This window comes from Leptodactylus fuscus, chromosome 5 (genome assembly GCF_031893055.1).
Source record: "Leptodactylus fuscus isolate aLepFus1 chromosome 5, aLepFus1.hap2, whole genome shotgun sequence".
Lineage (NCBI taxonomy): Eukaryota > Metazoa > Chordata > Amphibia > Anura > Leptodactylidae > Leptodactylus > Leptodactylus fuscus.
In genome coordinates, this window is record NC_134269.1 from 221,919,076 (window position 1) to 221,946,966 (window position 27,891).

Sequence of the window (27,891 nt, forward strand, 5' to 3'; positions counted from 1 at the left end):
ACTGCGACCCTCATCACCCCTCTTCTATAGAAAAGTCTGTCTCTGGATTTCGGGGGGGCCCCGCTCTCCTCTTCGGGTGTTTTCGGGGTTCTGATTTTCTTCTTGCTCTTTCTCTTTTTTCTCTGGAAACTTCTTCTTCACCAGAAACATAAAGTAGATGAAAAAAACGAAGGAGAGCGCCCAAATGGCGTCAGTGAGACCCTGGAAGGTGTACCTGCGGGGGAGGGGAACGGGGAGTCAGGGGACAGTATAAGGACCCTTCAGCACTCCAGTCATCCTACATACCCCACCACCCTATATAATACTGAGCCCCCCAATCTCACCCCTCACTGTGACCCCACCGCCCTATATATAATACTGAGCCCCCCAATCTCACCCCTCACTGTGACCCCACCGCCCTATATATAATACTGAGCCCCCAATCTCACCCCTCACTGTGACCCCACCGCCCTATATAACACTGAGCCCCCCAATCTCACCCCTCACTGTGACCCCACCACCCTATATAACACTGAGCCCCCCAATCTCACCCCTCACTGTGACCCCACCGCCCTATATAACACTGAGCCCCCCAATCTCACCCCTCACTGTGACCCCACCGCCCTATATAATACTGAGCCCCCCAATCTCACTCCTCACTGTGACCCCACCGCCCTATATATAATACTGAGCCCCCCAATCTCACCCCTCACTGTGACCCCACCACCCTATATATAATACTGAGCCCCCCAATCTCACCCCTCACTGTGACCCCACCGCCCTATATATAATACTGAGCCCCCCAATCTCACCCCTCACTGTGACCCCCACCGCCCTATATAACACTGAGCCCCCCAATCTCACCCCTCACTGTGACCCCACCGCCCTATATAATACTGAGCCCCCCAATCTCACCCCTCACTGTGACCCCACCACCCTATATAACACTGAGCCCCCCAATCTCACCCCTCACTGTGACCCCACCGCCCTATATAATACTGAGCCCCCCAATCTCACCCCTCACTGTGACCCCACCGCCCTATCCCCACCGCCCTATATATAATACTGAGCCCCCAATCTCACCCCTCACTGTGACCCCACCGCCCTATATATAATACTGAGCCCCCCAATCTCACCCCTCACTGTGACCCCACCACCCTATATAATACTGAGCCCCCCAATCTCACCCCTCACTGTGACCCCACCGCCCTATATATAACACTGAGCCCCCCAATCTCTCCCCTCATTGTGACCCCACCGCCCTATATATAACACTGAGCCCCCCAATCTCACCCCTCACTGTGACCCCATCGCCCTATATAACACTGAGCCCCCCAATCTCACCCCTCACTGTGACCCCACCGCCCTATATAATACTGAGCCCCCCAATCTCACCCCTCACTGTGACCCCACCACCCTATATAACACTGAGCCCCCCAATCTCACCCCTCACTGTGACCCCACCGCCCTATATATAATACTGAGCCCCCCAATCTCACCCCTCACTGTGACCCCAGCACCCTATATAACACTGAGCCCCCCAATCTCACCCCTCACTGTGACCCCACCGCCCTATATATAATACTGAGCCCCCCAATCTCACCCCTCACTGTGACCCCACCGCCCTATATAATACTGAGCCCCCCAATCTCACCCCTCACTGTGACCCCACCGCCCTATATAATACTGAGCCCCCAATCTCACCCCTCACTGTGACCCCACCACCCTATATAACACTGAGCCCCCCAATCTCACCCCTCACTGTGACCCCACCGCCCTATATATAATACTGAGCCCCCCAATCTCACCCCTCACTGTGACCCCACCGCCCTATATAATACTGAGACCCCCAATCTCACCCCTCACTGTGACCCCACCACCCTATATAACACTGAGCCCCCCAATCTCACCCCTCACTGTGACCCCACCACCCTATATAATACTGAGCCCCCCAATCTCACCCCTCACTGTGACCCCACCGCCCTATATATAATACTGAGCCCCCAATCTCACCCCTCACTGTGACCCCACCGCCCTATATATAATACTGAGCCCCCCAATCTCACCCCTCACTGTGACCCCACCGCCCTATATAATACTGAGCCCCCCAATCTCACCCCTCACTGTGACCCCACCGCCCTATATATAACACTGAGCCCCCCAATCTCACCCCTCACTGTGACCCCACCACCCTATATAACACTGAGCCCCCCAATCTCACCCCTCACTGTGACCCCACCGCCCTATATATATAATACTGAGCCCCCCAATCTCACCCCTCACTGTGACCCCACCGCCCTATAATACTGAGCCCCCCAATCTCACCCCTCACTGTGACCCCACCGTCCTATATATAATACTGAGCCCCCCAATCTCACCCCTCACTGTGACCCCACCGCCCTATATATATAATACTGAGCCCCCCAATCTCACCCCTCACTGTGACCCCACCGTCCTATATATAATACTGAGCCCCCCAATCTCACCCCTCACTGTGACCCCACCGCCCTATATAACACTGAGCCCCCCAATCTCACCCCTCACTGTGACCCCACCACCCTATATAACACTGAGCCCCCCAATCTCACCCCTCACTGTGACCCCACCACCCTATATATAATACTGAGCCCCCCAATCTCACCCCTCACTGTGACCCCACCGCCCTATATATAATACTGAGCCCCCCAATCTCTCCCCTCATTGTGACCCCACCGCCCTATATAATACTGAGCCCCCCAATCTCACCCCTCACTGTGACCCCACCACCCTATATATAATACTGAGCCCCCCAATCTCACCCCTCACTGTGACCCCACCACCCTATATAACACTGAGCCCCCCAATCTCACCCCTCACTGTGACCCCACCGCCCTATATATAATACTGAGCCCCCCAATCTCACCCCTCACTGTGACCCCACCACCCTATATAACACTGAGCCCCCCAATCTCACCCCTCACTGTGACCCCACCGCCCTATATATAATACTGAGCCCCCCAATCTCACCCCTCACTGTGACCCCACCGCCCTATATAATACTGAGCCCCCCAATCTCACTCCTCACTGTGACCCCACCGCCCTATATATAATACTGAGCCCCCCAATCTCACCCCTCACTGTGACCCCACCACCCTATATATAATACTGAGCCCCCCAATCTCACCCCTCACTGTGACCCCACCGCCCTATATATAATACTGAGCCCCCAATCTCACCCCTCACTGTGACCCCACCACCCTATATATAATACTGAGCCCCCCAATCTCACCCCTCACTGTGACCCCACCGCCCTATATATAATACTGAGCCCCCCAATCTCACCCCTCACTGTGACCCCACCACCCTATATATAATACTGAGCCCCCCAATCTCACCCCTCACTGTGACCCCACCGCCCTATATAATACTGAGCCCCCCAATCTCACTCCTCACTGTGACCCCACCGCCCTATATAATACTGAGCCCCCCAATCTCACCCCTCACTGTGACCCCACCGCCCTATATATAATACTGAGCCCCCCAATCTCACCCCTCACTGTGACCCCACCACCCTATATATAATACTGAGCCCCCCAATCTCACCCCTCACTGTGACCCCACCGCCCTATATATAATACTGAGCCCCCCAATCTCACCCCTCACTGTGACCCCACCACCCTATATATAATACTGAGCCCCCCAATCTCACCCCTCACTGTGACCCCACCGCCCTATATATAATACTGAGCCCCCCAATCTCACCCCTCACTGTGACCCCACCACCCTATATATAATACTGAGCCCCCAATCTCACCCCTCACTGTGACCCCACCGCCCTATATATAATACTGAGCCCCCCAATCTCACCCCTCACTGTGACCCCACCACCCTATATATAATACTGAGCCCCCCAATCTCACCCCTCACTGTGACCCCACCGCCCTATATATAATACTGAGCCCCCCAATCTCACCCCTCACTGTGACCCCACCGCCCTATATAATACTGAGCCCCCCAATCTCACCCCTCACTGTGACCCCACCGCCCTATATAATACTGAGCCCCCCAATCTCACCCCTCACTGTGACCCCACCACCCTATATATAATACTGAGCCCCCCAATCTCACCCCTCACTGTGACCCCACCGCCCTATATATAATACTGAGCCCCCCAATCTCACCCCTCACTGTGACCCCACCGCCCTATATAATACTGAGCCCCCAATCTCACCCCTCACTGTGACCCCACCGCCCTATATAATACTGAGCCCCCCAATCTCACCCCTCACTGTGACCCCACCGCCCTATATAATACTGAGCCCCCCAATCTCACCCCTCACTGTGACCCCACCGCCCTATATATAATACTGAGCCCCCCAATCTCACCCCTCACTGTGACCCCACCGCCCTATATATAATACTGAGCCCCCCAATCTCACCCCTCACTGTGACCCCACCACCCTATATATAACACTGAGCCCCCCAATCTCACCCCTCACTGTGACCCCACCGCCCTATATATAATACTGAGCCCCCAATCTCACCCCTCACTGTGACCCCACCGCCCTATATATAACACTGAGCCCCCCAATCTCACCCCTCACTGTGACCCCACCGCCCTATATATAATACTGAGCCCCCCAATCTCACCCCTCACTGTGACCCCACCACCCTATATATAATACTGAGCCCCCCAATCTCACCCCTCACTGTGACCCCACCACCCTATATATAATACTGAGCCCCCCAATCTCACCCCTCACTGTGACCCCACCGCCCTATATATAATACTGAGCCCCCCAATCTCACTCCTCACTGTGACCCCACCGCCCTATATATAATACTGAGCCCCCCAATCTCACCCCTCACTGTGACCCCACCGCCCTATATAATACTGAGCCCCCAATCTCACCCCTCACTGTGACCCCACCGCCCTATATAATACTGAGCCCCCCAATCTCACCCCTCACTGTGACCCCACTGCCCTATATATAATACTGAGCCCCCCAATCTCACCCCTCACTGTGACCCCACCGCCCTATATAATACTGAGCCCCCAATCTCACCCCTCACTGTGACCCCACCGCCCTATATATAATACTGAGCCCCCCAATCTCACCCCTCACTGTGACCCCACTGCCCTATATATAATACTGAGCCCCCCAATCTCACCCCTCACTGTGACCCCACCGCCCTATATAATACTGAGCCCCCCAATCTCACTCCTCACTGTGACCCCACCGCCCTATATAATACTGAGCCCCCCAATCTCACTCCTCACTGTGACCCCACCGCCCTATATATAACACTGAGCCCCCCAATCTCACCCCTCACTGTGACCCCACCGCCCTATATATAATACTGAGCCCCCCAATCTCACCCCTCACTGTGACCCCACCGCCCTATATATAATACTGAGCCCCCCAATCTCACCCCTCACTGTGACCCCACCGCCCTATATAATACTGAGCCCCCCAATCTCACCCCTCACTGTGACCCCACCGCCCTATATATAATACTGAGCCCCCCAATCTCACCCCTCACTGTGACCCCACCGCCCTATATATAATACTGAGCCCCCCAATCTCACCCCTCACTGTGACCCCACCACCCTATATAATACTGAGCCCCCAATCTCACCCCTCACTGTGACCCCACCGCCCTATATATAATACTGAGCCCCCAATCTCACCCCTCACTGTGACCCCACCACCCTATATAATACTGAGCCCCCAATCTCACCCCTCACTGTGACCCCACCGCCCTATATATAATACTGAGCCCCCCAATCTCACCCCTCACGGTGACCCCACCGCCCTATATATAATACTGAGCCCCCAATCTCACCCCTCACTGTGACCCCACCGCCCTATATATAATACTGAGCCCCCCAATCTCACCCCTCACTGTGACCCCACCGCCCTATATATAATACTGAGCCCCCCAATCTCACCCCTCACTGTGACCCCACCGCCCTATATATAATACTGAGCCCCCAATCTCACCCCTCACTGTGACCCCACCGCCCTATATATAATACTGAGCCCCCCAATCTCACCCCTCACTGTGACCCCACCGCCCTATAGATCCCACTCTTCAGATTCTCACACAAGCCCCATTACCTTAAGGAGTGGGTGTCATACATTCGGCAGGCCCCTCGCCCCCCACATAGTGTTGTCCCCCACTTTAGGCAGGTCCTGTCAATGAGAGCCCCAAAATAAACCGGAGATGGGATTCCAGCTGTAGATAAACCGGAGACAGGGTTAGAGAGGAAACGCCCCATAGGATGAGCCCACCATAGGAGAGGGGCCCCCCGATCCATCGGCCTCCAGAATGGGCCCCATTCACAGCTTTACAGAGGGCCACACCAATGCCAGAGTGTCTCTGCTCACCTGTGGCTGTCACTATTATGGGGGGGGGGGGGGCTGTCACTGTTATGGGGGGCTGTGGGTGTCACTATTATGGGGGGGGCTGTCACTGTTATGGGGGGGCTGTGGCTGTCACTGTTATGGGGGGGCTGTGGCTGTCACTGTTATGGGGGGGCTGTGGCTGTCACTGTTATGGGGGGGGCTGTGGCTGTCACTGTTATGGGGGGGGGGCTGTCACTGTTATGGGGGGGCTGTGGCTGTCACTGTTATGGGGGTGCCGTGGCTGTCACTGTTATAGAGGGGGGCTGTGGCTGTCACTGTTATGGGGGGGCTGTGGCTGTCACTGTTATGGGGGGGCTCTGGCTGTCACTGTTATGGGGGGGCTGTGGCTGTCACTGTTATGGGGGGGCTGTGGCTGTCACTGTTATGGAGGGCTCTGGCTGTCACTGTTATGGGGGTGCTCTGTCACTGTTATGGGGGTGCTGTGGCTGTCACTGTTATGGGGGGGCTGTGGCTGTCACTGTTATGGGGGGGGCGTGGCTGTCACTGTTATGGGGGGGGGCTGTCACTGTTATGGGGGTGCTCTGTCACTGTTATGGGGGGGCTCTGGCTGTCACTGTTATGGGGGGGCTGTGGCTGTCACTGTTATGGGGGGGCTGTGGCTGTCACTGTTATGGAGGGCTCTGGCTGTCACTGTTATGGGGGTGCTCTGTCACTGTTATGGGGGTGCTGTGGCTGTCACTGTTATGGGGGGGCTGTGGCTGTCACTGTTATGGGGGGGGCGTGGCTGTCACTGTTATGGGGGGGAGGCTGTCACTGTTATGGGGGGGCGTGGCTGTCACTGTTATGGGGGGGCTGTGGCTGTCACTGTTATGGGGGACTGTGGCTGTCACTGTTATGGGGGGGCTGTGGCTGTCACTGTTATGGGGGGGCTGTGGCTGTCACTGTTATGGGGGTGCTCTGGCTGTCACTTTTATGGGGGTGCTGTGGCTGTCACTGTTATCGGGGTGCTATGGCTGTCACTGTTATGGGGGTGACTGTCACTGTTGCAGGGCTCCTGATTACAGGTATGTGGTCTCCACTTACCTAGTGTCCTGATCAGTAACATGTAGACACCGATCCCCAGGGACTTCAGCTCTGGAGAGATACACCTGCAGGGGGGCAGAGACTTTGCGGGTTACAAGTAATAACGTGAGAAGATTACACCAAAAACAAGTAAGAAATAAGTAGGACAAGCAGGTGGTGCACAAAACTGAAAACTCCACACAGCATCTAGACAGATAGTACTGTCTCCCTGGCTCTCTTCTGTATATGATGTAGGTACAGATAGTACTGTCTCCCTGGCTCTCTTCTGTATATGATGTAGGTACAGATAGTACTGTCTCCCTGTCTCTTCTATATATGAGGTAGGTACAGATAGTACTGTCTCCCTGTCTCTTCTGTATATGATGTAGGTACAGATAGTACTGTCTCCCTGTCTCTTCTATATATGAGGTAGGTACAGATAGTACTGTCTCACTGTCTCTTCTATATATGATGTAGGTACAGATAGTACTGTCTCCCTGTCTCTTCTATATATGATGTAGGTACAGATAGTACTGCCTCCCTGTCTCTTCTATATATGAGGTAGGTACAGATAGTACTGTCTCCCTGTCTCTTCTATATATGATGTAGGTACAGATAGTACTGTCTCCCTGTCTCTTCTATTTATGAGGTAGGTACAGATAGTACTGTCTCCCTGTCTCTTCTGTATATGATGTAGGTACAGATAGTACTGTCTCCCTGTCTCTTCTATATATGAGGTAGGTACAGATAGTACTGTCTCCCTGTCTCTTCTATATATGATGTAGGTACAGATAGTACTGTCTCCCTGTCTCTTCTATATATGATGTAGGTACAGATAGTACTGCCTCCCTGTCTCTTCTATATATGAGGTAGGTACAGATAGTACTGTCTCCCTGTCTCTTCTATATATGATGTACGTACAGATAGTACTGTCTCCCTGTCTCTTCTATATATGAGGTAGGTACAGATAGTACTGTCTCCCTGTCTCTTCTATATATGATGTAGGTACAGATAGTACTGCCTCCCTGTCTCTTCTATATATGAGGTAGGTACAGATAGTACTGCCTCCCTGTCTCTTCTATATATGGTGTAGGTACAGATAGTACTGCCTCCCTGTCTCTTCTATATATGAGGTAGGTACAGATAGTACTGCCTCCCTGTCTCTTCTATATATGAGGTAGGTACAGATAGTACTGTCTCCCTGTCTCTTCTATATATGATGTAGGTACAGATAGTACTGCCTCCCTGTCTCTTCTATATATGATGTAGGTACAGGTAGTACTGTCTCCCTGTCTCTTCTATATATGAGGTAGGTACAGATAGTATTGCCTCCCTGTCTCTTCTGTATATGATGTAGGTACAGATATTACTACCTCCCTGTCTCTTCTGTATATGATGTAGGTACAGATAGTACTGTCTCCCTGTCTCTTCTATATATGATGTAGGTACAGATAGTACTGCCTCCCTGTCTCTTCTATATATGATGTAGGTACAGATAGTACTGCCTCCCTGTCTCTTCTATATATGATGTAGGTACAGATAGTACTGTCTCCCTGTCTCTCTTCTGTATATGATGTAGGTACAGATAGTACTGCCTAAATGTCTCTCTTCTATATATGATGTAGGTACAGATAGTACTGTCTCCCTGTCTCTCTTCTGTATATGATGTAGGTACAGATAGTACTGCCTAAATGTCTCTCTTCTATATATGATGTAGGTACAGATAGTACTTCCTCCCTTTCTCTCTTCTATATATGATGTAGGTACAGATAGTACTTCCTCCCTGTCTCTCTTCTATATATGATGTAGGTACAGATAGTACTGTCTCCCTGTCTGACTCCTGTATATAATATAGGTACTGATAGTACTGTCTCCCTGTCTCTTCTGTATATGATGCAGGTACAGATAGTACTGCCTCCCTTTCTCTCTTCTGTATATGATGCAGGTACAGATAGTACTGTCTCCCTGTCTCTTCTGTATATGATGTAGGTACAGAGAGTCCTGTCTCCCTGTCTCTCTTCTGTATATGATGCAGGTACAGATAGTACTGCCTCCCTTTCTCTCTTCTGTATATGATGCAGGTACAGATAGTACTGTCTCCCTGTCTCTTCTATATATGATGTAGGTATAGATAGTACTGCCTCCTTGTCTCTTCTATATATGATGTAGGTACAGATAGTACTGCCTCCCTGTCTCACTCCTGTATATAATATAGGTACAGATAGTACTGCCTCCCTGTCTCTCTTCTGTATATGATGTAGGTACAGATAGTACTGCTTCCCTTTCTCTCTTTTGTATATGATGTAGGTACAGATAGTACTGTCTCCCTGTCTCTCTTCTGTATATGATGTAGGTACAGATAGTACTGCCTCCCTTTCTCTCTTCTGTATATGATGTAGGTACAGATAGTACTGTCTCCCTATCTCACTCCTGGATATAACATAGGTACAGATAGTACTGCCTCCCTGTCTCTCCCTGTATATGATATAGGTACAGATAGTACTGCCTCCCTGTCTCACTCCTGTATATAATATAGGTACAGATAGTACTGCCTCCCTGTCTCTCTTCTGTATATGATGTAGGTACAGATAGTACTGCTTCCCTTTCTCTCTTTTGTATATGATGTAGGTACAGATAGTACTGTCTCCCTGTCTCTCTTCTGTATATGATGTAGGTACAGATAGTACTGTCTCCCTATCTTACTCCTGGATATAATATAGGTACAGATAGTACTGCCTCCCTGTCTCTCCCTGTATATGATATAGGTACAGATAGTACTGCCTCCCTGTCTCTCCCTGTATATGATATAGGTACAGATAGTACTGCCTCCCTGTCTCTCCCTGTATATGATATAGGTACAGATAGTACTGTCTCCCTGTCTCTTCTATATATGATGTAGGTACAGATAGTACTGTCTCCCTGTCTCTCCCTGTATATGATATAGGTACAGATAGTACTGCCTCCCTGTCTCTTCTATATATGATGTAGGTACAGATAGTACTGCCTCCCTGTCTCTCCCTGTATATGATGTAGGTACAGATAGTACTGTCACACTGTCTCTCCCTGTATATGATATAGGTACAGATAGTACTGCCTCCCTGTCTCTCCCTGTATATGATATAGGTAGAGATAGTACTGCCTCCCTGTCTCTTCTGTATATGATGTAGGTACAGATAGTACTGTCTTCCTGTCTCTCCCTGTATATAATATAGGTACAGATAGTACTGTCTCCCTGTCTCTCCTGTATATGATGTAGGTACAGATAGTACTATCTCCTTTTCTCTTCTATATATGATGTAGGTACAGATAGTACTGTATCCCTGTCTCTTCTGTATATGATGTAGGTACAGATAGTACTGCCTCCCTGTCTCTCTTCTGTATATGATGTAGGTACAGATAGTACTGTCTCCCTGTCTCTTCTATATATGATGTAGGTACAGATAGTACTGCCTCCCTGTCTCTCTTCTATATATGATGTAGGTACAGATAGTACTGTCTCCCTGTCTCTTCTATATATGATGTAGGTACAGATAGGGAGACAGTACTATCTGTACCTACATCATATATAGAAGAGATAGGGAGACAGTACTATCTCTTCTATATATGATGTAGGTACAGATAGTACTGTCTCCCTGTCTCTTCTGTATATGATGTAGGTACAGATAGTACTGTCTCCCTGTCTCTTCTGTATATGATCTAGGTACAGATAGTACTGTCTCCCTGTCTCTCCCTGTATATGATATAGGTACAGATAGTACTGTCTCCCTGTCTCTTCTGTATATGATGTAGGTACAGATAGTACTGTCTCCCTGTCTCTCCCTGTATATCATATAGGTACAGATAGTACTGTCTCCCTGTCTCTTCTGTATATGATGTAGGTACAGATAGTACTGTCTCCCTGTCTCTCCCTGTATATGATATAGGTACAGATAGTACTGCCTCCCTGTCTCTCCCTGTATATGATATAGGTACAGATAGTACTGTCTCCCTGTCTCTTCTGTATATGATGTAGGTACAGATAGTACTGTCTCCCTGTCTCTCCCTGTATATGATATAGGTACAGATAGTACTGTCTCCCTGTCTCTCCTGTATATGATGTAGGTACATATAGTACTGTCTCCCTGTCTCTCCCTGTATATGATGTAGGTACAGATAGTACTGTCTCCCTGTCTCTCCCTGTATATGATATAGGTACAGATAGTACTGTGTCTCAGTCTCTCTTCTGTATTTGTAAGTACTTTCTGCTTTCATAAATCCAATGGTTTTTTTTTCCACTTCACTATTAATGAAACATCTACCATCAATGTGGGGACTCACCAGAGGATGATGACGAATCCGGCTGACGCACCAATCCCATATATAAAAGAGATCAACGCCTGAACAATGATATAGATGAGGAACATTGTGCCACAAGTATCGCTGCGAGGACACGAGCCGAGCGTGACGGAGGAATTTATAGATGGGATACCCATAGCTTCTATACATGAGCAGTTCTGGTAGACCTGTAATAACCCGATATCAGATTATACTATACATCCCACTGTTATATACTGACTAGTATATACATCCCACTGACTAGTATATACATCCCACTGACTAGTATATACATCCCACTGACTAGTATATACATCCCACTGACTAGTATATACATCCCACTGACTACTCTGGGCTGACTCTTGCTCTCCAGTTGTCGGTGACAGGTCACACTCACCATGTTCCTTCCAGAGCCTGTGGATGACTTACAGCCGGCCAGACAGGCTGACAAGTAGGTGATATTATTGGCCCCGCACACCGGATCCCACTGCTGGGAGGAACAGCTACAGTCGGCGTTACAGGAGGAGAAGAGGCGATTGTCCCCTAATGTCTCCAGTCTACTCCTATGATATAATATAAGATGTCAGACCCCGCCCCCCCTTATCTGACCCCCCCATTAGTATAATAAGCCCAGAACTTACCCATCATATGACACGGTGATCCCGGCCACCTCACTGTTCTCACAGCCAATCAGGAAGATAGACAGAGACATGAGGAAGGCCACAAAGGTAGTGATAAAGACCAATTTAGAGGCTGACAGTAACCCAAACCTGTACTTCTTCATCAGCAGACCTCCCAGGAGCATGCCCAGAGCGGCCGCAGACATGGTAGAAGCTCCTGAACAAAAAAATCACAGTCCTCTGTAAGTGCAGCCCCATCCTGTGTAAGTCCTGCCCCTCTCCTCTGTAAGTGCTGCCCCCATCCTCTGTAAGTGCTGCCCCTCTCCTCTGTAAGTGCTGCCCCTCTCCTCTGTAAGTGCTGCCCCTATCCTCTGTAAGTGCTGCCCCTCTCCTCTGTAAGTGCTGCTCCTCTCCTCTGCAAGTGCTGCCCCTCTCCTCTGTAAGTGTTGCCCCTATCCTCTGTAAGTCCTGCCCCTCTCCTCTGTAAGTCCTGCCCCTCTCCTATGTAAGTGCTGCCCCTCTCCTCTATAAGTGCAGCCCCCATCCTCTGTAAGTCCTGCCCCTCTCCTCTGTAAGTGCTGCTCCTCTCCTCTGTAAGTGCAGCCCCTCTCCTCTGTAAGTGCTGCCCCTCTCCTCTGTAAGTGCAGCCCCTCTCCTCTGTAAGTGCTGCCCCTTTCCTCTGTAAGTACTGCCCCTCTCCTCTGTAAGTGCTGCCCCTATCCTCTGTAAGTGTTGCCCCTATCCTCTGTAAGTCCTGCCCCTCTCCTCTGTAAGTCCTGCCCCTCTCCTATGTAAGTGCTGCCCCTCTCCTCTGTAAGTCCTGCCCCTCTCCTCTGTAAGTCCTGCCCCTCTCCTATGTAAGTCCTGCCCCTCTCCTCTGTAAGTCCTGCCCCTCTCCTATGTAAGTGCTGCCCCTCTCCTCTGTAAGTGCTGCCCCTCTCCTCTGTAAGTGCTGCCCCTCTCCTCTGTAAGTGCTGCCCCTCTCCTCTGTAAGTGCAGCCCCTCTCCTCTGTAAGTGCTGCCCCTTTCCTCTGTAAGTACTGCCCCTCTCCTCTGTAAGTACTGCCCCTCTCCTCTGTAAGTGCTGCCCCTATCCTCTGTAAGTGTTGCCCCTATCCTCTGTAAGTCCTGCCCCTCTCCTCTGTAAGTCCTGCCCCTCTCCTATGTAAGTGCTGCCCCTCTCCTCTGTAAGTGCTGCCCCTCTCCTCTGTAAGTGCTGCCCCTCTCCTCTGTAAGTGCAGCCCCTCTCCTCTGTAAGTGCTGCCCCTCTCCTCTGTAAGTCCTGCCCCTATCCTCTGTAAGTGCTGCCCCTATCCTCTGTAAGTGCTGCCCCTCTCCTCTGTAAGTCCTGCCCCTATCCTCTGTAAGTGCTGCCCCTATCCTCTGTAAGTACTGCCCCTCTCCTCTGTAAGTGCAGCCCCTCTCCTCTGTAAGTGCTGCCCCTCTCCTCTGTAAGTCCTGCCCCTCTCCTCTGTAAGTACTGCCCCTCTCCTCTGTAAGTCTTCTCTCTGTCTATTAGACTTTGTGTTTGTGGGGGGCTAATAATATCTTATGAAAAATTATGTATAGAGGTAGAGGCAGCGATTATTCCATCTGTCCATCTCTCTCCCAGAGAGATGCAGTTTGGATCTTGCCAGACTGGTTATGCGAGACACTATGCACTGTGCTATCTTACAAAGAAACTAATTAAAATGGAGACAGTTCGGCAGGGACTAGGGGCATTGTTAGGAAAGGATCAAAGACCAAAGACCCTTCCAAAGATAAAGGGACAAGAGAAGGGTAATTAAGCTAATTGTCTCCAACAAGGATGTCTATTGTCTTTAAAATACCATGAGATAGACATCTAGGATGTGTATTTGAGACATGTGCTGATGGCTGCCATTTTGATTGATACATGCGGCTACCATGAGGTCACTGACTCCATTTTAGAGTAGAGCTAGCCTTCAGGGGGGTGTGACCTCTCTCCAGTTTCTTATCCAATAGATTTGCATCAGGGCTATTGTTACAAACTTCTCCACCAATAGATGTTAGGCTAATTATACTAGCCAATCCTGTTCTGTCTATGCCATGTGATATATACTTTGTTCTAGCCACCATTAAACCAGAATCCATTTTGATACACGACCACCATGTGTCTTGTGGTTCTCCAGGCCAAGATGGCGGAGGCTGATCTTGGCCTGTTAATTAATTTTCCTTTACAGACAGCATATCTCTGGGGTATTATGATTCCCCCGACAGAAATTGTCGCCCAACGTGAGGGCGTTGATGATCGTTTGATGTGCAGCCGATAGTGTACTGATCCACTCACCAACCGATTTGGAGACGGGCCCGGAGGACCTCAGATGAATAAATCAGCGCTGAAAGAAAGGTAAGCGTTTGCTTTACCAAGTAATTAATCTGAGTTCCTACGTGTCCCGGATCCTGTGTGTTGATAAGTGAGGTTAGTGCTGCATATAGTATAAAATCGACGCCATTTTTTTATATAGCTCGGAAGAACCAATAGAATATATTGTCTGTAAAGGGGGTGGAAATGTTATACCTCATTCTTTGTATACTGTCCATGCTGTGATTTGATTGATACATCTGTTATAAAGTGTATAGGGAGGCACAGAAGGGAGAGTCAGTCTCCATCCTTAATACTGAGTGATTGAAAAGTCCTTGTTTAAGCACTAAGGACTGAGTAGAATCCGCGCAAGTACGTGTAAAGATTCAGGGGTGTTCGGAATAGGTTTTGCCTTGAGCACAGATACCGGAAACTTGTACATTAGAGATTAGTTCAGTGAAAACAGAGTGACTGTTTGGGAGATCCCACTAAGAGAAGTCGGCATGACCCCCAGAGCGATCTGTGTGACCCTGGGGAGAAATATGTATGACCCTCGAGTAGTCAAGAGTGACCCTCTATTGTCTTAATTGCCCTAGAGGGGTGGGAAGCTCACGGCTGACTGGCCATCAGCTAGTATGGGGAAGGGACCCTCTAAGATATGGTACACCCCATATGAACTAATAGAAAGAGAGAGAGAGAGAAGTTGCCGCCCAAGTAAAAGAAAAAGGGAAAAAAAAATAAATAAATAAATAAAAATCCTTAAGAGAGCAGGGGTTCCTAAGATAGGATTGTTTGATAGTAAATGTTGGGAACCAATGGAGATTAGATCATGCAGGACAGATACAGGAGCATAAGTTACAAAGAGGAATAAGCTCTAATTGAAGAACAGAATGGGAGGAGTGCAGAGTCAGCCAGTATGGAAATCAACCCAAGAGATAGTTTAAGGAAAGAGCAGTTAGAAATGGAGGTGAGAAACTGCTGATAAGATGTTGGATAGTTGGAAAAACAAATTAAGTAAGGAATGGTTACAGAAATAAGGTATTAAGTGTTTGTATATTTTCCTTAGTGTAAGGAAATGCATAGTGGACACACACTCAGTCCAGTTAAAAGATCAATGCGTTCTGCACATGGCATTGTGTTGTTGATGTGCCATGTGAGTGATGATGAAGGTCTCCCCTCCCCCCAGTGTGACTCCTATATCTCGACAGCAGAGGTATACAGGATACAGGTTTTGCTAGGATTCAACAGAAGGGGGGAGGGGAGACACGGCAGGTAGCTAAGATTTCAGCTATGAGTGATACGATGTAACATCATTGGTATAATGTATGGAGAATTATGAATATATGGTTTAATAATTTGTAACTGTATAGTGTAAGCTGTTTTTAGAAATGCCAGTATTTGATTTTTAAACCTTGTGTAACAGTGGTAAAAACTTTGATTGGAATCTCAGAAAGAAAAAAAATGTTAAAATTCTGGCAGTTGGTCCTTAAGGCAAAACCTCAAATATAGTTTAAAAGGTTCTGAACATCTGTGGTAATTAGAAGAGAGGGGTTTGCCATAGACATATTCAAAAACTGCACAAAGATATTAATATGTAATGTTGGTGTCAGTATTGGCTGTTTAAATCATATTTAATGTCTTTAGAATTGGATTAATGGCATAAATTTTAGATAATCATTATTATGTTTATTCTCCAGTGATATACACATTGATGAGAAGACGAAGGCATCTAAATCACATGTTTTGTTTATTTTTCTTCAATATTGAGCTGTGCAGGAATTATAACTAACCCTGTGATTATTTGTAGGAAAAAAAAAGAATAAGATGATATCACTGTACAAAATATATGAAAACTTGACAAGTCCTTTATGATTTATTGGATGTGTGTTGTCTGGAGCTCCAGTGTGAACTTTGCATGGAAAGTGAATGGGCCCATATGTGTGTCAAGTATATGTACAGGTTACATGTGTTTGCTATATGCACATGCTCTGTTTGTCCATGTTTGTATTGTTACATTTTTAGTCTCCACAGGGAGCAGATGAAGAAATTGAATGCTGATAGTCCCACAGAGGGGGTGACAAGTAGATATGAGTTTCTTTCCATTGCTGAATACATATATGTGTGTTTTGGTAAATATGAGATGTACTTAGTCATTGTTATTTAGATGATCCTTCTGATATGGGATTAGGCACCATAAAGGGGTAGGCAATGCATGTGAGCTATCTTAATATGTACACGCAGGTAAAGATAAATCGTAGTTTTGCAAAACAAAAGTGGTGTTTCTGCGACATTGTTTGCTACAAGGTGATAGACATCTGACTAAGTAGATTAGAAGTTACTCGGATATCTGCTCTGTAATGTGTTTTTGTGTATAAACTCTTGTTATGACGGGGGAGGGGGGAGATAGATTTGATCCCTTAAAGTTTTTGCCTTCTCTGCTGATATATTTTGAGCATTTAATGAATTAGTTGTAATTCTGGAATAATTAGAAGTTGTAGAGAATTGAATTTACTTAGGATTGTATAAATAAGTCTGAATACAGGTTTGGCAAGTTTTAGCCAGCCAGCCACTTACAATGGCTGGACCCTCAAACAACAGAATGTCTTAATTAGTGTCTTAATTAGGTCTCAAAAGTCCTATTGTATAACGGCTAAAGGGTAAATAGAGTATTGTATTGCCCTGTATAGCTTAAAAGTGAGACACTGGAAATCTAATTAGAAGTGTCTGGTATCACCTTAACTAAAAGAAGTGATAGCAAAAACCACCAGTGTATGAAATACAACAACATACTATTGTGATATGTTGATAAAAAAATTTTTTGTTTTTATTTGTTTTCTTGTGCCACAGATAGACAGACATGAACCTGATGTGTTTTCCTCTATCAGAACGGTGGTAAGGCAATCCTCACACAGATAGACAGATGTCATATTTCTTTGGCAAGATAGAGCAACATGGAATTTGCTCTACATCCTCCTCAAACATCTCATTTCAGCGTTATTTGACTTTTGAATCCTGCAACTCTTATACCAGTAGGAGTTCATGATTCAAAGGGGGGAGTAGATGATGAGATATTAGTAGATGAGATATTTTTAAACTCCCTCTCAGAAGAGGCGGCTTCGGTCATGTCACTGACGCCCCATTGGAGAATCCTGACTATGAGATGTTTGTGGACGGTTCCAGGTACCTAACAGAAAAAGGCAAATTTGAATACAGGGTATGCTGTAGTCATTATACATGACACCATAGTATAAGAAGCCCTTCCACCACACATGTCAGTATAAGAGGCTGACCTTATAGAAGCCTGATAGCACAGCAAACATTTACACTGACTCCAGGTATGCGTTTGGCATTGCACATGGTTATGGTCCAATATGGAGGTCCAGGAACTTCCTGACGGCACAGGGCAAGCCAATTAAGAAAGGAAACTTAGTCAGTCAGTTGAGATATGGCCATATTGTTCCCTAAGCAGTTGGCAATTGTGAAAGTCAGAGCTCACACAAAGGGAAGAGACCCTGAGAGTATTGGAAATGAGAAGGCTGATTGAGCAGCGGTACTACTACCATGGAAGGGTCTCAACCCGGTGAGAAAAATAGCAGACCCCAAGGGGCTGTACTCTAAGGTGACTGGTGAGGAAATTGAGAAATGGACAAAGGCTGGTGCCAGAGAATGTGAAGGAATGTGAAAATGGGGGATAAATCAGTGTACCCCCAAATGGCTGGTTTGGCCCACGGTAAGGTGCATGCCTCTTGAAATGCCATGGAGTCACTAGTGGGTAAACTATAGTTTGCCTCAGGTTTTGGAAGGGCTGCAGGGAATCATGTAAAAGCATGTCACATATGTGCTCTACACAATCCAGGGCAGGTAGTTAAGACACACCGCATGCACACCAAAACCCCTGTATCCATTACATACAATTGCCTGACTCTGAACGTACAAATGTGTGTTGGTCTGTGTGGATTTGTTCTCAGGTTGGATCAGCCGAGCAACGACGCAGGTAACTGCCAAGAAATTGATATCTGAGCTTGTGTGTAGATTGGGGATACCTGAGATAACAGAGTCTGATAGAGGGACACATTTCACAGGTGAAATAATGAATAAAATAATGTATGTATTGGGGATTGAGCAGAGTTCAGGCAAAGTAGAAAAGGTTCAAGTGCACACTCAAGGTGCTTTATGGAAGGGTGCTTAGACTAAGGGTTGTATTTTCCCCAGACTTCACAACTTAAGTGTGATAAGTACTGCCAGCTATGTCCAGAACTTGTGTCAAAGACTGAAAGTAACACATGAGCAGGCGTTTTCTTCTATTCTAGACCCCGTTTGATCTTTTGATTTTTTCCAGGAGCACATAGCTTGCAGGTGGTGATTGGGTGATAGTGAAAAGACATATCAGAAAGACGCCCCCTCCCAAGTGCTGATGACAACTGCCACCTCCGTCAAATTGGAGGATACCTGCTTCCCATTATACAAAGATTCCTGAATCACGGCAGGAATGAAGAAATGGACATTATTTGTTTTTGTTTTGCTTTCCTAAAAGATAATGGGGATATGGCAAAACATTGTACAAATTGCCAGGGGCATATTGTGTATATAGTATTTTCTTTCAAGTTAATTTTGATATGTCTTAATAAATGTTATGATAAAGATAGATATGATTGAAAGACCTTGTATGGGTATCAGATGGGGAATCCAGAAGATCTGGCAGCTAGGGAGCTAGTTGAATGTACTCATCTGATACAAATACATATGTCTTAATGGGGGAATTGTGGGGGGCTAATAATATCTTATGAAAAATTATGTATAGAGGTAGAGGCAGCGATTATTCTATCTGTCCATCTCTCTCTCCCAGAGAGATGCAGTTTGGATCTTGCCAGACTGGTTATGCAAGACACTATGTACTGTGCTATCTTACAAAGAAACTAATTAAAATGGAGACAGTTCGGCAGGGACTAGGGGCATTGTTAGGAAAGGATCAAAGACCAAAGACCCTTCCAAAGATAAAGGGACAAGAGAAGGGTAATTAAGCTAATTGTCTCCAACAAGGATGTCTATTGTCTTTAGAATACCATGAGATAGACATCTAGGGTGTGTATTTGAGACATGTGCTGATGGCTGCCATTTTGATTGATACATGCGACTACCATGAGGTCACTGACTCCATTTTAGAGTAAAACTAGCCTTCAGGGGGGTGTGACCTCTCTCCAGTTTCTTATCCAATAGATATGCATCAGGGCTATTGTTACAAACTTCTCCACCAATAGATGTTAGGCTAATTATACTAGCCAATCCTGTTCTGTCTATGCCATGTGATATATACTTTGTTCTAGCCACCATTAAACCAGAATCCATTTTGATACACGACCACCATGTGTCTTGTGGTTCTCCAGGTCAGAGATGGCGGAGGCCCATCTTGGCCTGTTAATTAAATTTTCCTTTACAGACAGCATATCTCTGGGGTATTATGATTGACCTCAACATGTTTCATTTCTTTTCCCTTTCTCTGCTTATTGGAGTCTTTGTCTTGCTATGGGGACCCGGCTGTACATGGGAGCTGTATACACAGAGCGGACAATGGGTCTGGGGTCTGTATATTAATAGGGGTCTGGTTATCATTAGGGGGTCTGGTTATTATTAGGGGTCTGGTTATTATTAGGGGTCTGATATTATTAGGGGTCTGATATTATTAGGGGTCTGGGGTCTGGTTATTATTAGGGGTCTGGTTATTATTAGGGGTCTGGGGTCTGGTTATTATTATTAGGGGATCTGGTTATTATTAGGGGTCTGGGGTCTGATATTATTAGGGGTCTGGGTATTATTAGGGGGTCTGGGGTCTGGTTATTATTAGGGGTCTGGGGTCTGGTTATTATTAGGGGTATGGGGTCTGGTTATTATTAGGGGGTCTGGTTATTATTAGGGGGTCTGGTTATTATTAGGGGGTCTGGTTATTATTAGGGGTCTGGGGTCTGGTTATTATTAGGGGTATGGGGTCTGGTTATTATTAGGGGGTCTGGGGTCTGGTTATTATTAGGGGGTCTGGGGTCTGGTTATTATTAGGGGGTCTGGTTATTATTAGGGGTCTGGGGTCTGGTTATTATTAGGGGTCTGGTTATTATTAAGGGTCTGGGGTCTGGTTATTATTAGGGGTCTGGGGTCTGGTTATTATTAGGGGGTCTGGTTATTATTAGGGGTCTGGGGTCTGGTTATTATTAGGGGTCTGGTTATTATTAGGGGTCTGGTTATTATTAAGGGTCTGGGGTCTGGTTATTATTAGGGGTCTGGGGTCTGGTTATTATTAGGGGTCTGGTTATTATTAGAGGGTCTGGGGTCTGGTTATTATTCGGATTATTACTATGTACATTCCTGTGCAGGTCCCGTTGCAATCACCACCTCTCCGTACCTATAAAGGTCATGTGACCTGCGCTGACCACTGGGGTCTGATATTATTAGGGGGTCTGGTTATTATTAGGGGTCTGGTTATTATTAGGGGTCTGGGGTCTGGTTATTATTAGGGGTCTGGGGTCTGGTTATTATTAGGGGTCTGGTTATTATTAGAGGGTCTGGGGTCTGGTTATTATTCGGATTATTACTATGTACATTCCTGTGCAGGTCCCGTTGCAATCACCACCTCTCCGTACCTATAAAGGTCATGTGACCTGCGCTGACCACTGGGGTCTGGTTATTATTAGGGGTCTGGTTATTATTAGGGGTCTGGGGTCTAGTTATGATTCGGATTATTACTATGTACATTCCTGTGCAGGTCCCGTTGCGATCACCACCTCTCCGCACCTATAAAGGTCATGTGATCTGCGCTGACCACTCACCGGTGATGAGGTTGGAGTTGGAGATGGACTGGCCGTACTGCTGCTCCATGTACTTGGGTTTATGGGTCATAAATCCCAGGAAACTGTTCATCTGCAGGAGGGTGAAGATGATCAAGATGGCGTAGAGACGATTACAAGCCAAGGACTTCAGGGCGAGGAAGAAGCCTGCGGGGGAGGGAAGAATATTCATCAGGATAACCCCGCCCCTACAGGTGCTATTGGGGAACCTACAGAGAATTATCAGATGTGACTCCCTGGAAAGTCCTGCAGCTCTCCCACCTTCATTCCTCACCATATTTGAGATGACCCCGGGGCCCGCTCACCCCTGGGATATGTGGCTGGGCAGGACGGTCTCACCTTTCACCGTGGCCTTCTTGTGATACTCGTCATATGACGTCTCCGCCTCTTTAAGCTTCTGCTCCTCGGGGGAGGGCTGCGCTGCCTTCCTCTTTATACTCCTGGGCAGGAAACAAAAAGGAATCCCCGAAATCAGTGTGAGGACTCCGGCCACCAGGAACCCGAGCCACCAGGCGCCCACCCAGCGGGTGTCTTGTGGTGTAATGGTCACAGTTTCTATAAGAGAGGGACATAGGCAGGTCATGTGATATCATGTAATATATATGCTGCTCTTGTATATACTATATACTCTTGGCCACGGTCAGTGACTATTCGCGGTGACTGTTTCATTGCTGCTATTTGATACTTTGTTACAATAGTCAGATTATATAAGTTGATAATATAAGCCCCCGGTCGTGACCGCCATATGTGAGGACATGGTCACCACCTCTGAGAATTGTCAATTCGACATTTATGAACTCACCCAGATCCACAAATCCGATATCCACATAAAGCCGCGCCATTAATGAGCTGAGCATGTATCCGGTGATCGGGCCAAACAGCGTCACCGTGTGCAGACAAGCTGAGGAGAGAAGCGAGGGTTAAATTATATATACCAATGATGGGCGGGTCCAGCACTGGGCGTGGGCAGGTCCTGCACTGAGAATGGGCAGGTCCAGCACTGAGCGTGGGCGGGTCCATCAATGGGCATGGGCGGGTCCAGCACTGAGTGTGGGCGGGTCCATCACTGAGCATGGGCGTGTCCAGCACTGAGCGTGGGCGGGTCCATCAATGGGCATGGGCGGGTCCATCACTGAGCATGGGCGGGTCCAGCACTGAGCGTGGGCGGTCCAGCACTGAGTGTGGGCGGGTCCAGCACTGAGCATGGGCGGGTCCAGCACTGAGCGTGGGCGGGTCCAGCACTGGACTCATGGAGCTCCCTCTATACCTTTCAATATCTCATTTGGATCTGCCTTAATCTACACCCCCTCCCCCGCACCATATTACCTGTATGTGATTTCCGATCTCTCTGAGATGTTCCTATCTGTCTAATCTCACTCCACATAATGGGCACCTTCTCCTTCCTGAGACATCAGTGACCTCTGACCTATGGACTCTTAGGATTGGCTGACCACTGTCATAGGGGAACCCTCCCTGATCCTCGAGGTCATGTGATCCTTCTCCACCCTCCGCTATTACAGCCAATCCACCAGTTTGGTTTTTTCCAAACGTGGCGTGAACCCTCTTTGCTGACATCACCATTACCTATAAACAGTGGAGTGTTCTCCGGCTCAGAGAAGTCGTCCAGGTAGGAGATCCCCAGCGGAGTGATGGGGGTCTCACCGATCCCTCGTAGCATATTCCCGATCAAGACGTAAACCCACATGTACGAGCCGGACTCCGTCACACACCCTGGAAACACACGAGTCACATGTAGCAGAGCTGAGCTTGTTATCTGGTCTGACACAAGGTGTTACATAGGACTGCAGGAACGGTATAAGTATACGCCCCCTATTGGACAGTGGCCCCTTATACTGTATGTCCATGTTTCCCGTGTTACCGTGAACAGCCTGGACAGCCTAAACGTGTGACCATGACCTGTCCCATCTTGTCCCCCATGGAGCACACCTGGGAGCTCATTGGTCGGCCACTGTCCAGCTCCTTCCAATAGGTGGCGCTACAGGCACACTTTGTCTTTTTCCATCTTAGGAAATCAGTTTGCATCCTTATTCCCAGAATTCCTAGGGGTGAAACTATCCACCTCCTCCGCAGAGCCGGCCGTCTCCTCCATGTCGGACATGACGCACCTGATGTTTGGTATTCAAGATTACTGTATTTCTCCTGTTTGCCCCATTTTTGTTCTCTTATGGTCACCTTAGTCTCAGTTCAGCTTCTCACCTGGTTTGATGTCCTCAGTCAATGTCTTATTGGCCAGACATGGGGAGACGCTGTAGGCGGAGCCAGTTATATTGTTGGGCGAGGTCTCGGGCGTTCTCACTGCTTCATACTTATAACTGTGAATAGACAATCATGGTGAGTGTGGCTCGGGGGCGCGGGGTCAGGATATAACACGGTGCGGTGACCAGATCGGGGGAGCGGGGTGAGGATATAACACGGTGCAGTGACCAGATCGGGGGAGCGGGATGAGGATATAACACGGTGCGGTGACCAGATCGGGGGAGCGGGGTCAGAATATAACACGGTGCAGTGACCAGATCGGGGGAGCGGGGTGAGGATATAACATGGTGCAGTGACCAGATCGGGGGAGCGGGGTGGGGATATAACACGGTGCGGTGACCAGATCGGGGGCGCGGGGTCAGAATATAACACGGTGCAGTGACCAGATCGGGGGAGCGGGGTGAGGATACAACATGGTTCGGTGACCAGATCGGGGCCCAGGGACATGATATAAGACGATGCGATGACTAGGTACGTACAGTCCCATGAAGAAGTGCGGCATCGCTGTGAGGAAACTGCCCAGGGCCATCACGAAGCAGCCAGCTGCGATAATCCGCGGTCTGTGGAACTTCGCCCCAAAGTAACTGACAAAGGCGATCATCAGCAGATTCCCTGTGTGGAGAAAAACGTAAAATAAAAAGCTAAAAACACAAAGAAAATATCAGGAACTTGTACAGTATTTACCGAGCTCGAAGCTTCCGTCCACCAACCCGACCGTGGAGGAGGAGATTTCGAAGCGGCGCTCTATCTGCGTAATGGAGCTCTTCATGTAACTGCCGGCATACGCCTTAGTGAGGTACGAGAAACAGAGAGCGATGAAGAAGGTCTGTGGAAGAGAAGAAGAGGATGATGAGGAAGGTCTGCTGAAGAGGAGGAGGAGGAGGAAGGTCTGCTGAAGAGGAGGAGGAGGAGGAAGGTCTGCTGAAGAGGAGGAGGAAGAAGAACGTCTGATGAAGAGGAGGAGGAGGAAGAAGGTCTGATGAAGAGGAGGAGGAGGAAGAAGGTCTGATGAAGAGAGGAGGAGGAAGAAGGTCTGATGAAGAGAGGAGGAGGAGGTAGAAGGTCAGATGAAGAGAGGAGGAGGAAGAAGGTCTGATGAAGAGAGGAGGAGGAGGAAGGTCTGCTGAAGAGAGGAGGAAGAAGGTCTGATGAAGAGGAGGAGGAAGAAGGACTGATGAAGAGAGGAGGAGGAAGAAGGACTGATGAAGAGAGGAGGAGGAAGAAGGACTGATGAAGAGAGGAGGAGGAAGAAGGTCTGATGAAGAGAGGAGAAGGAGTAAGAAGGTCTGATGAAGAGGAGGAGGAGGAAGAAGGTCTGATGAAGAGGAGGAGAGTAAGAAGGTCTGATGAAGAGAGGAATAGGTTGAAGATGATGATGATGAGGGAGATCTGCAGAAAAGAAGAAACATAAGGAAGAATTTGTATGAAAAAGAGGAAGAGGAGGGCGAAGATGAGGAAAATGAGAAGGAGGAAGATGATGAGAAAGTGGAAGGGCTGTGTAAGACAGAAGGAGGATAATGATGATGAAGAAGAAGATGAGAAGGCTTAAGAAGAGGATAATGAAGACGATACAGATGATGAAGAGTTGAGGAGACAACAGAGCAGGATGAGGATGATGATGAGGATGGTGAGGATGATGGTGAGGATGATGATGAGGATGGTGAGGATGAGGATGATGATGATGGTGAGGATGATGATGATGGTGAGGATGATGACTGACTCAGTTGAGAATATCAGTTTATTACCCTGCAATGATCCAGAGAAAGCCCGGAGGTAGAAGAGCAATATTATCATTTTAGGGAAAAAGTCCTTCCCAAATCAGATGTGTCACCAGAATAAGTCCCAGGATGGCCGTCCCATCTCCAGGAGGATCTCCAACCCTCGGGCAGAGGTCTCCATATCCTCGCTGCTCTTACAGTAAAGACTCCCGTCTATGTCAGTGTAGAAACCCTCCAGCTGTGGAGAATGAAAGGCCCCCAATCTGTCCCCGGCACCCCCTCCGATCAGTCATGTGTTCCTGTAAAGCCCCTTTGATGTCCCCATGACTTATTTGCCTTGGCAGCAGCCGCCTGGCACTGAGAGTTATATTGTCAGCTGACAGTCCCAAGTCCTCATCCATGTGTGCTGTCCTACGGTGAGAACCACAAAGAGCTGGCACATACGTGTTTGCCTGTAAGATCCGTGTTTGTGTTGTTCTACATGTAATATGTGTGTAATGGAGCCTGCCACTGGAGAACGTTGTGGAGTGATGGAGACTGGGAGACTGCTGCGAAGGGGAAGAGACTGGCCAGCGTGGAGTCTGGAAGCCCCAGCTCAGCAGTCAGGAGATGGGAGACATCCCTGCTCACCCAATGCCTGATCAGGATAGGAGAATTACATGGACCACATGGCTAAGACCCTGCCTGAGGCCTGAGGAGAAACATGGCGACCCTGAGAACCTGCACCCCAAAGGCTGAGAACTTGTAGAAATGTTGCAGACTTTGAGTGAATATATCTCACTAGTCACAAAGAAAGACATGGGAGAGGCGGACGGTAGATGGGAATATCATCCACCAGCCCAGCCCCCATCCCAGTGGATAGCCCTGCCTGACCATCATGGCCAATGCAACCGCCATCAGGCTCAGAGAGGCTGAAAATAACTAGGAAGTGATCCAGGGGGAGGGGTTGCACGATCTGGGGGTCCTAGGATGTGGCTGCAGGATTGGGGGTCCTAAGGCAAGGGGTTACAGAATCAGGGGTTCTAGGGGAGGGGTTGTAGGATCAGGAGACCTAGCGGAGGGGCTGCAGTATCAGGGGTTCTAGGGAAGGGGTGTAGGATCTTGGGGTCAAAGGGGAGGAGTTGCAGGATAAGGGCCCTAGGGGAGTGGGTGTAAAATCAGGGGTCCTAGGAGAGGTGGTGCAGGATCTGGGGGTCATAGGGGAAGCGTTGCAGGATCAGATGTCCTAGGAGAGCGGTGTAGGATCTGGGGGTCATAGGGGAGGGGTTGCAGGATCAGATGTCCTAGGAGAGCGGTGTAGGATCTGGGGGTTCTCGAGGAGGGGGATCAGGATCAGGGTTCCTAGGGGAGGGGTGCAGGATCTGGGGGTTCTTGGGGAGGGGTTCAGGATCAGGGTTCCTAGGGGAGGGGTTACAGGATAAGGCTCCTAGGAGAAGGGTGCAGGATCTGGGGGTTCTAGGGGAGGGTTTGCAGGATCTGGGGGTTCTAGGGGAGGGGTTCAGGATCAGGGTTCCTAGGGGAGGGGTGCAGGATCAGGGTTCCTAGGGGAGGGGTTCAGGATCAGGGTTCCTTGGGGAGGGGTTCAGGATCTGGGGGTTCTTGGGGAGGGGTTACAGGATAAGGCTCCTAGGAGAAGGGTGCAGGATCTGGGGGTTCTAGGGGAGGGTTTGCAGGATCTGGGGGTTCTTGGGGAGGGGTGTAGGATCTGGGGGTCCTTGGGGAGGGGGTTCAGGATCAGGGTTCCTAGGGGAGGGGTGCAGGATCTGGGGGTCCTTGGGGAGGGGTTCAGGATCAGGGTTCCTAGGGGAGGGGGTTCAGGATCAGGGTTCCTAGGGGAGGGTTTGCAGGATCTGGGGGTTCTTGGGGAGGGGTTCAGGATCTGGGGGTTCTTGGGGAGGGGTTACAGGATAAGGCTCCTAGGAGAAGGGTGCAGGATCTGGGGGTTCTAGGGGAGGGTTTGCAGGATCTGGGGGTTCTTGGGGAGGGGTGTAGGATCTGGGGGTCCTTGGGGAGGGGGTTCAGGATCAGGGTTCCTAGGGGAGGGGTGCAGGATCTGCGGGTTCTTGGGGAGGGAGTTCAGGATCAGGGTTCCTAGGGGAGGGGTGTAGGATCTGGGGTCCTAGGGCAGTGGGTGCAGGATTAGGGGGGAGTTGACCTGTTGTATTAGTCTTTAGTAAGTTGTGACTCTTTGACCCTTCACCTGACTCGTCCTCGTCCTCTTATCTCCTGTAAATATGAGGCAGGACCACGGGGTAAATTCTCCTCCCTCAGGTAGACTTACCTTTAGTGAAGCACAGCAGGACGCCTCCTCCTCCTCCTTCTGGGGGGCCGGCACGCTCTCATCCTGGGGGGCCGCGCTGATGTTCAGGTTGTTGAGTTCGCTGCTTTCTTTCTCCGCCGCCATGTTACACA

At 48.7% G+C, this 27,891-nt stretch overlaps 1 protein-coding gene across 1 annotated transcript; it reads right to left on the bottom strand.

The window, feature by feature from the left end:
• LOC142205145 (solute carrier organic anion transporter family member 1C1-like) lies at positions 1 to 27,891 on the bottom strand. Its single transcript, XM_075276506.1, has 14 exons — positions 27,761 to 27,891; positions 24,446 to 24,587; positions 24,241 to 24,373; positions 23,702 to 23,817; positions 23,069 to 23,215; positions 22,287 to 22,385; positions 21,824 to 22,039; positions 21,467 to 21,631; positions 12,347 to 12,542; positions 12,103 to 12,268; positions 11,709 to 11,893; positions 7,413 to 7,477; positions 6,081 to 6,198; positions 1 to 214 (listed from the first exon to the last, which is right to left on the bottom strand). The coding sequence occupies exons 1-14, from the start codon at positions 27,881 to 27,883 to the stop codon at positions 25 to 27; spliced, it is 2,061 nt and encodes a 686-aa protein (XP_075132607.1). The 5' UTR covers positions 27,884 to 27,891; the 3' UTR covers positions 1 to 24.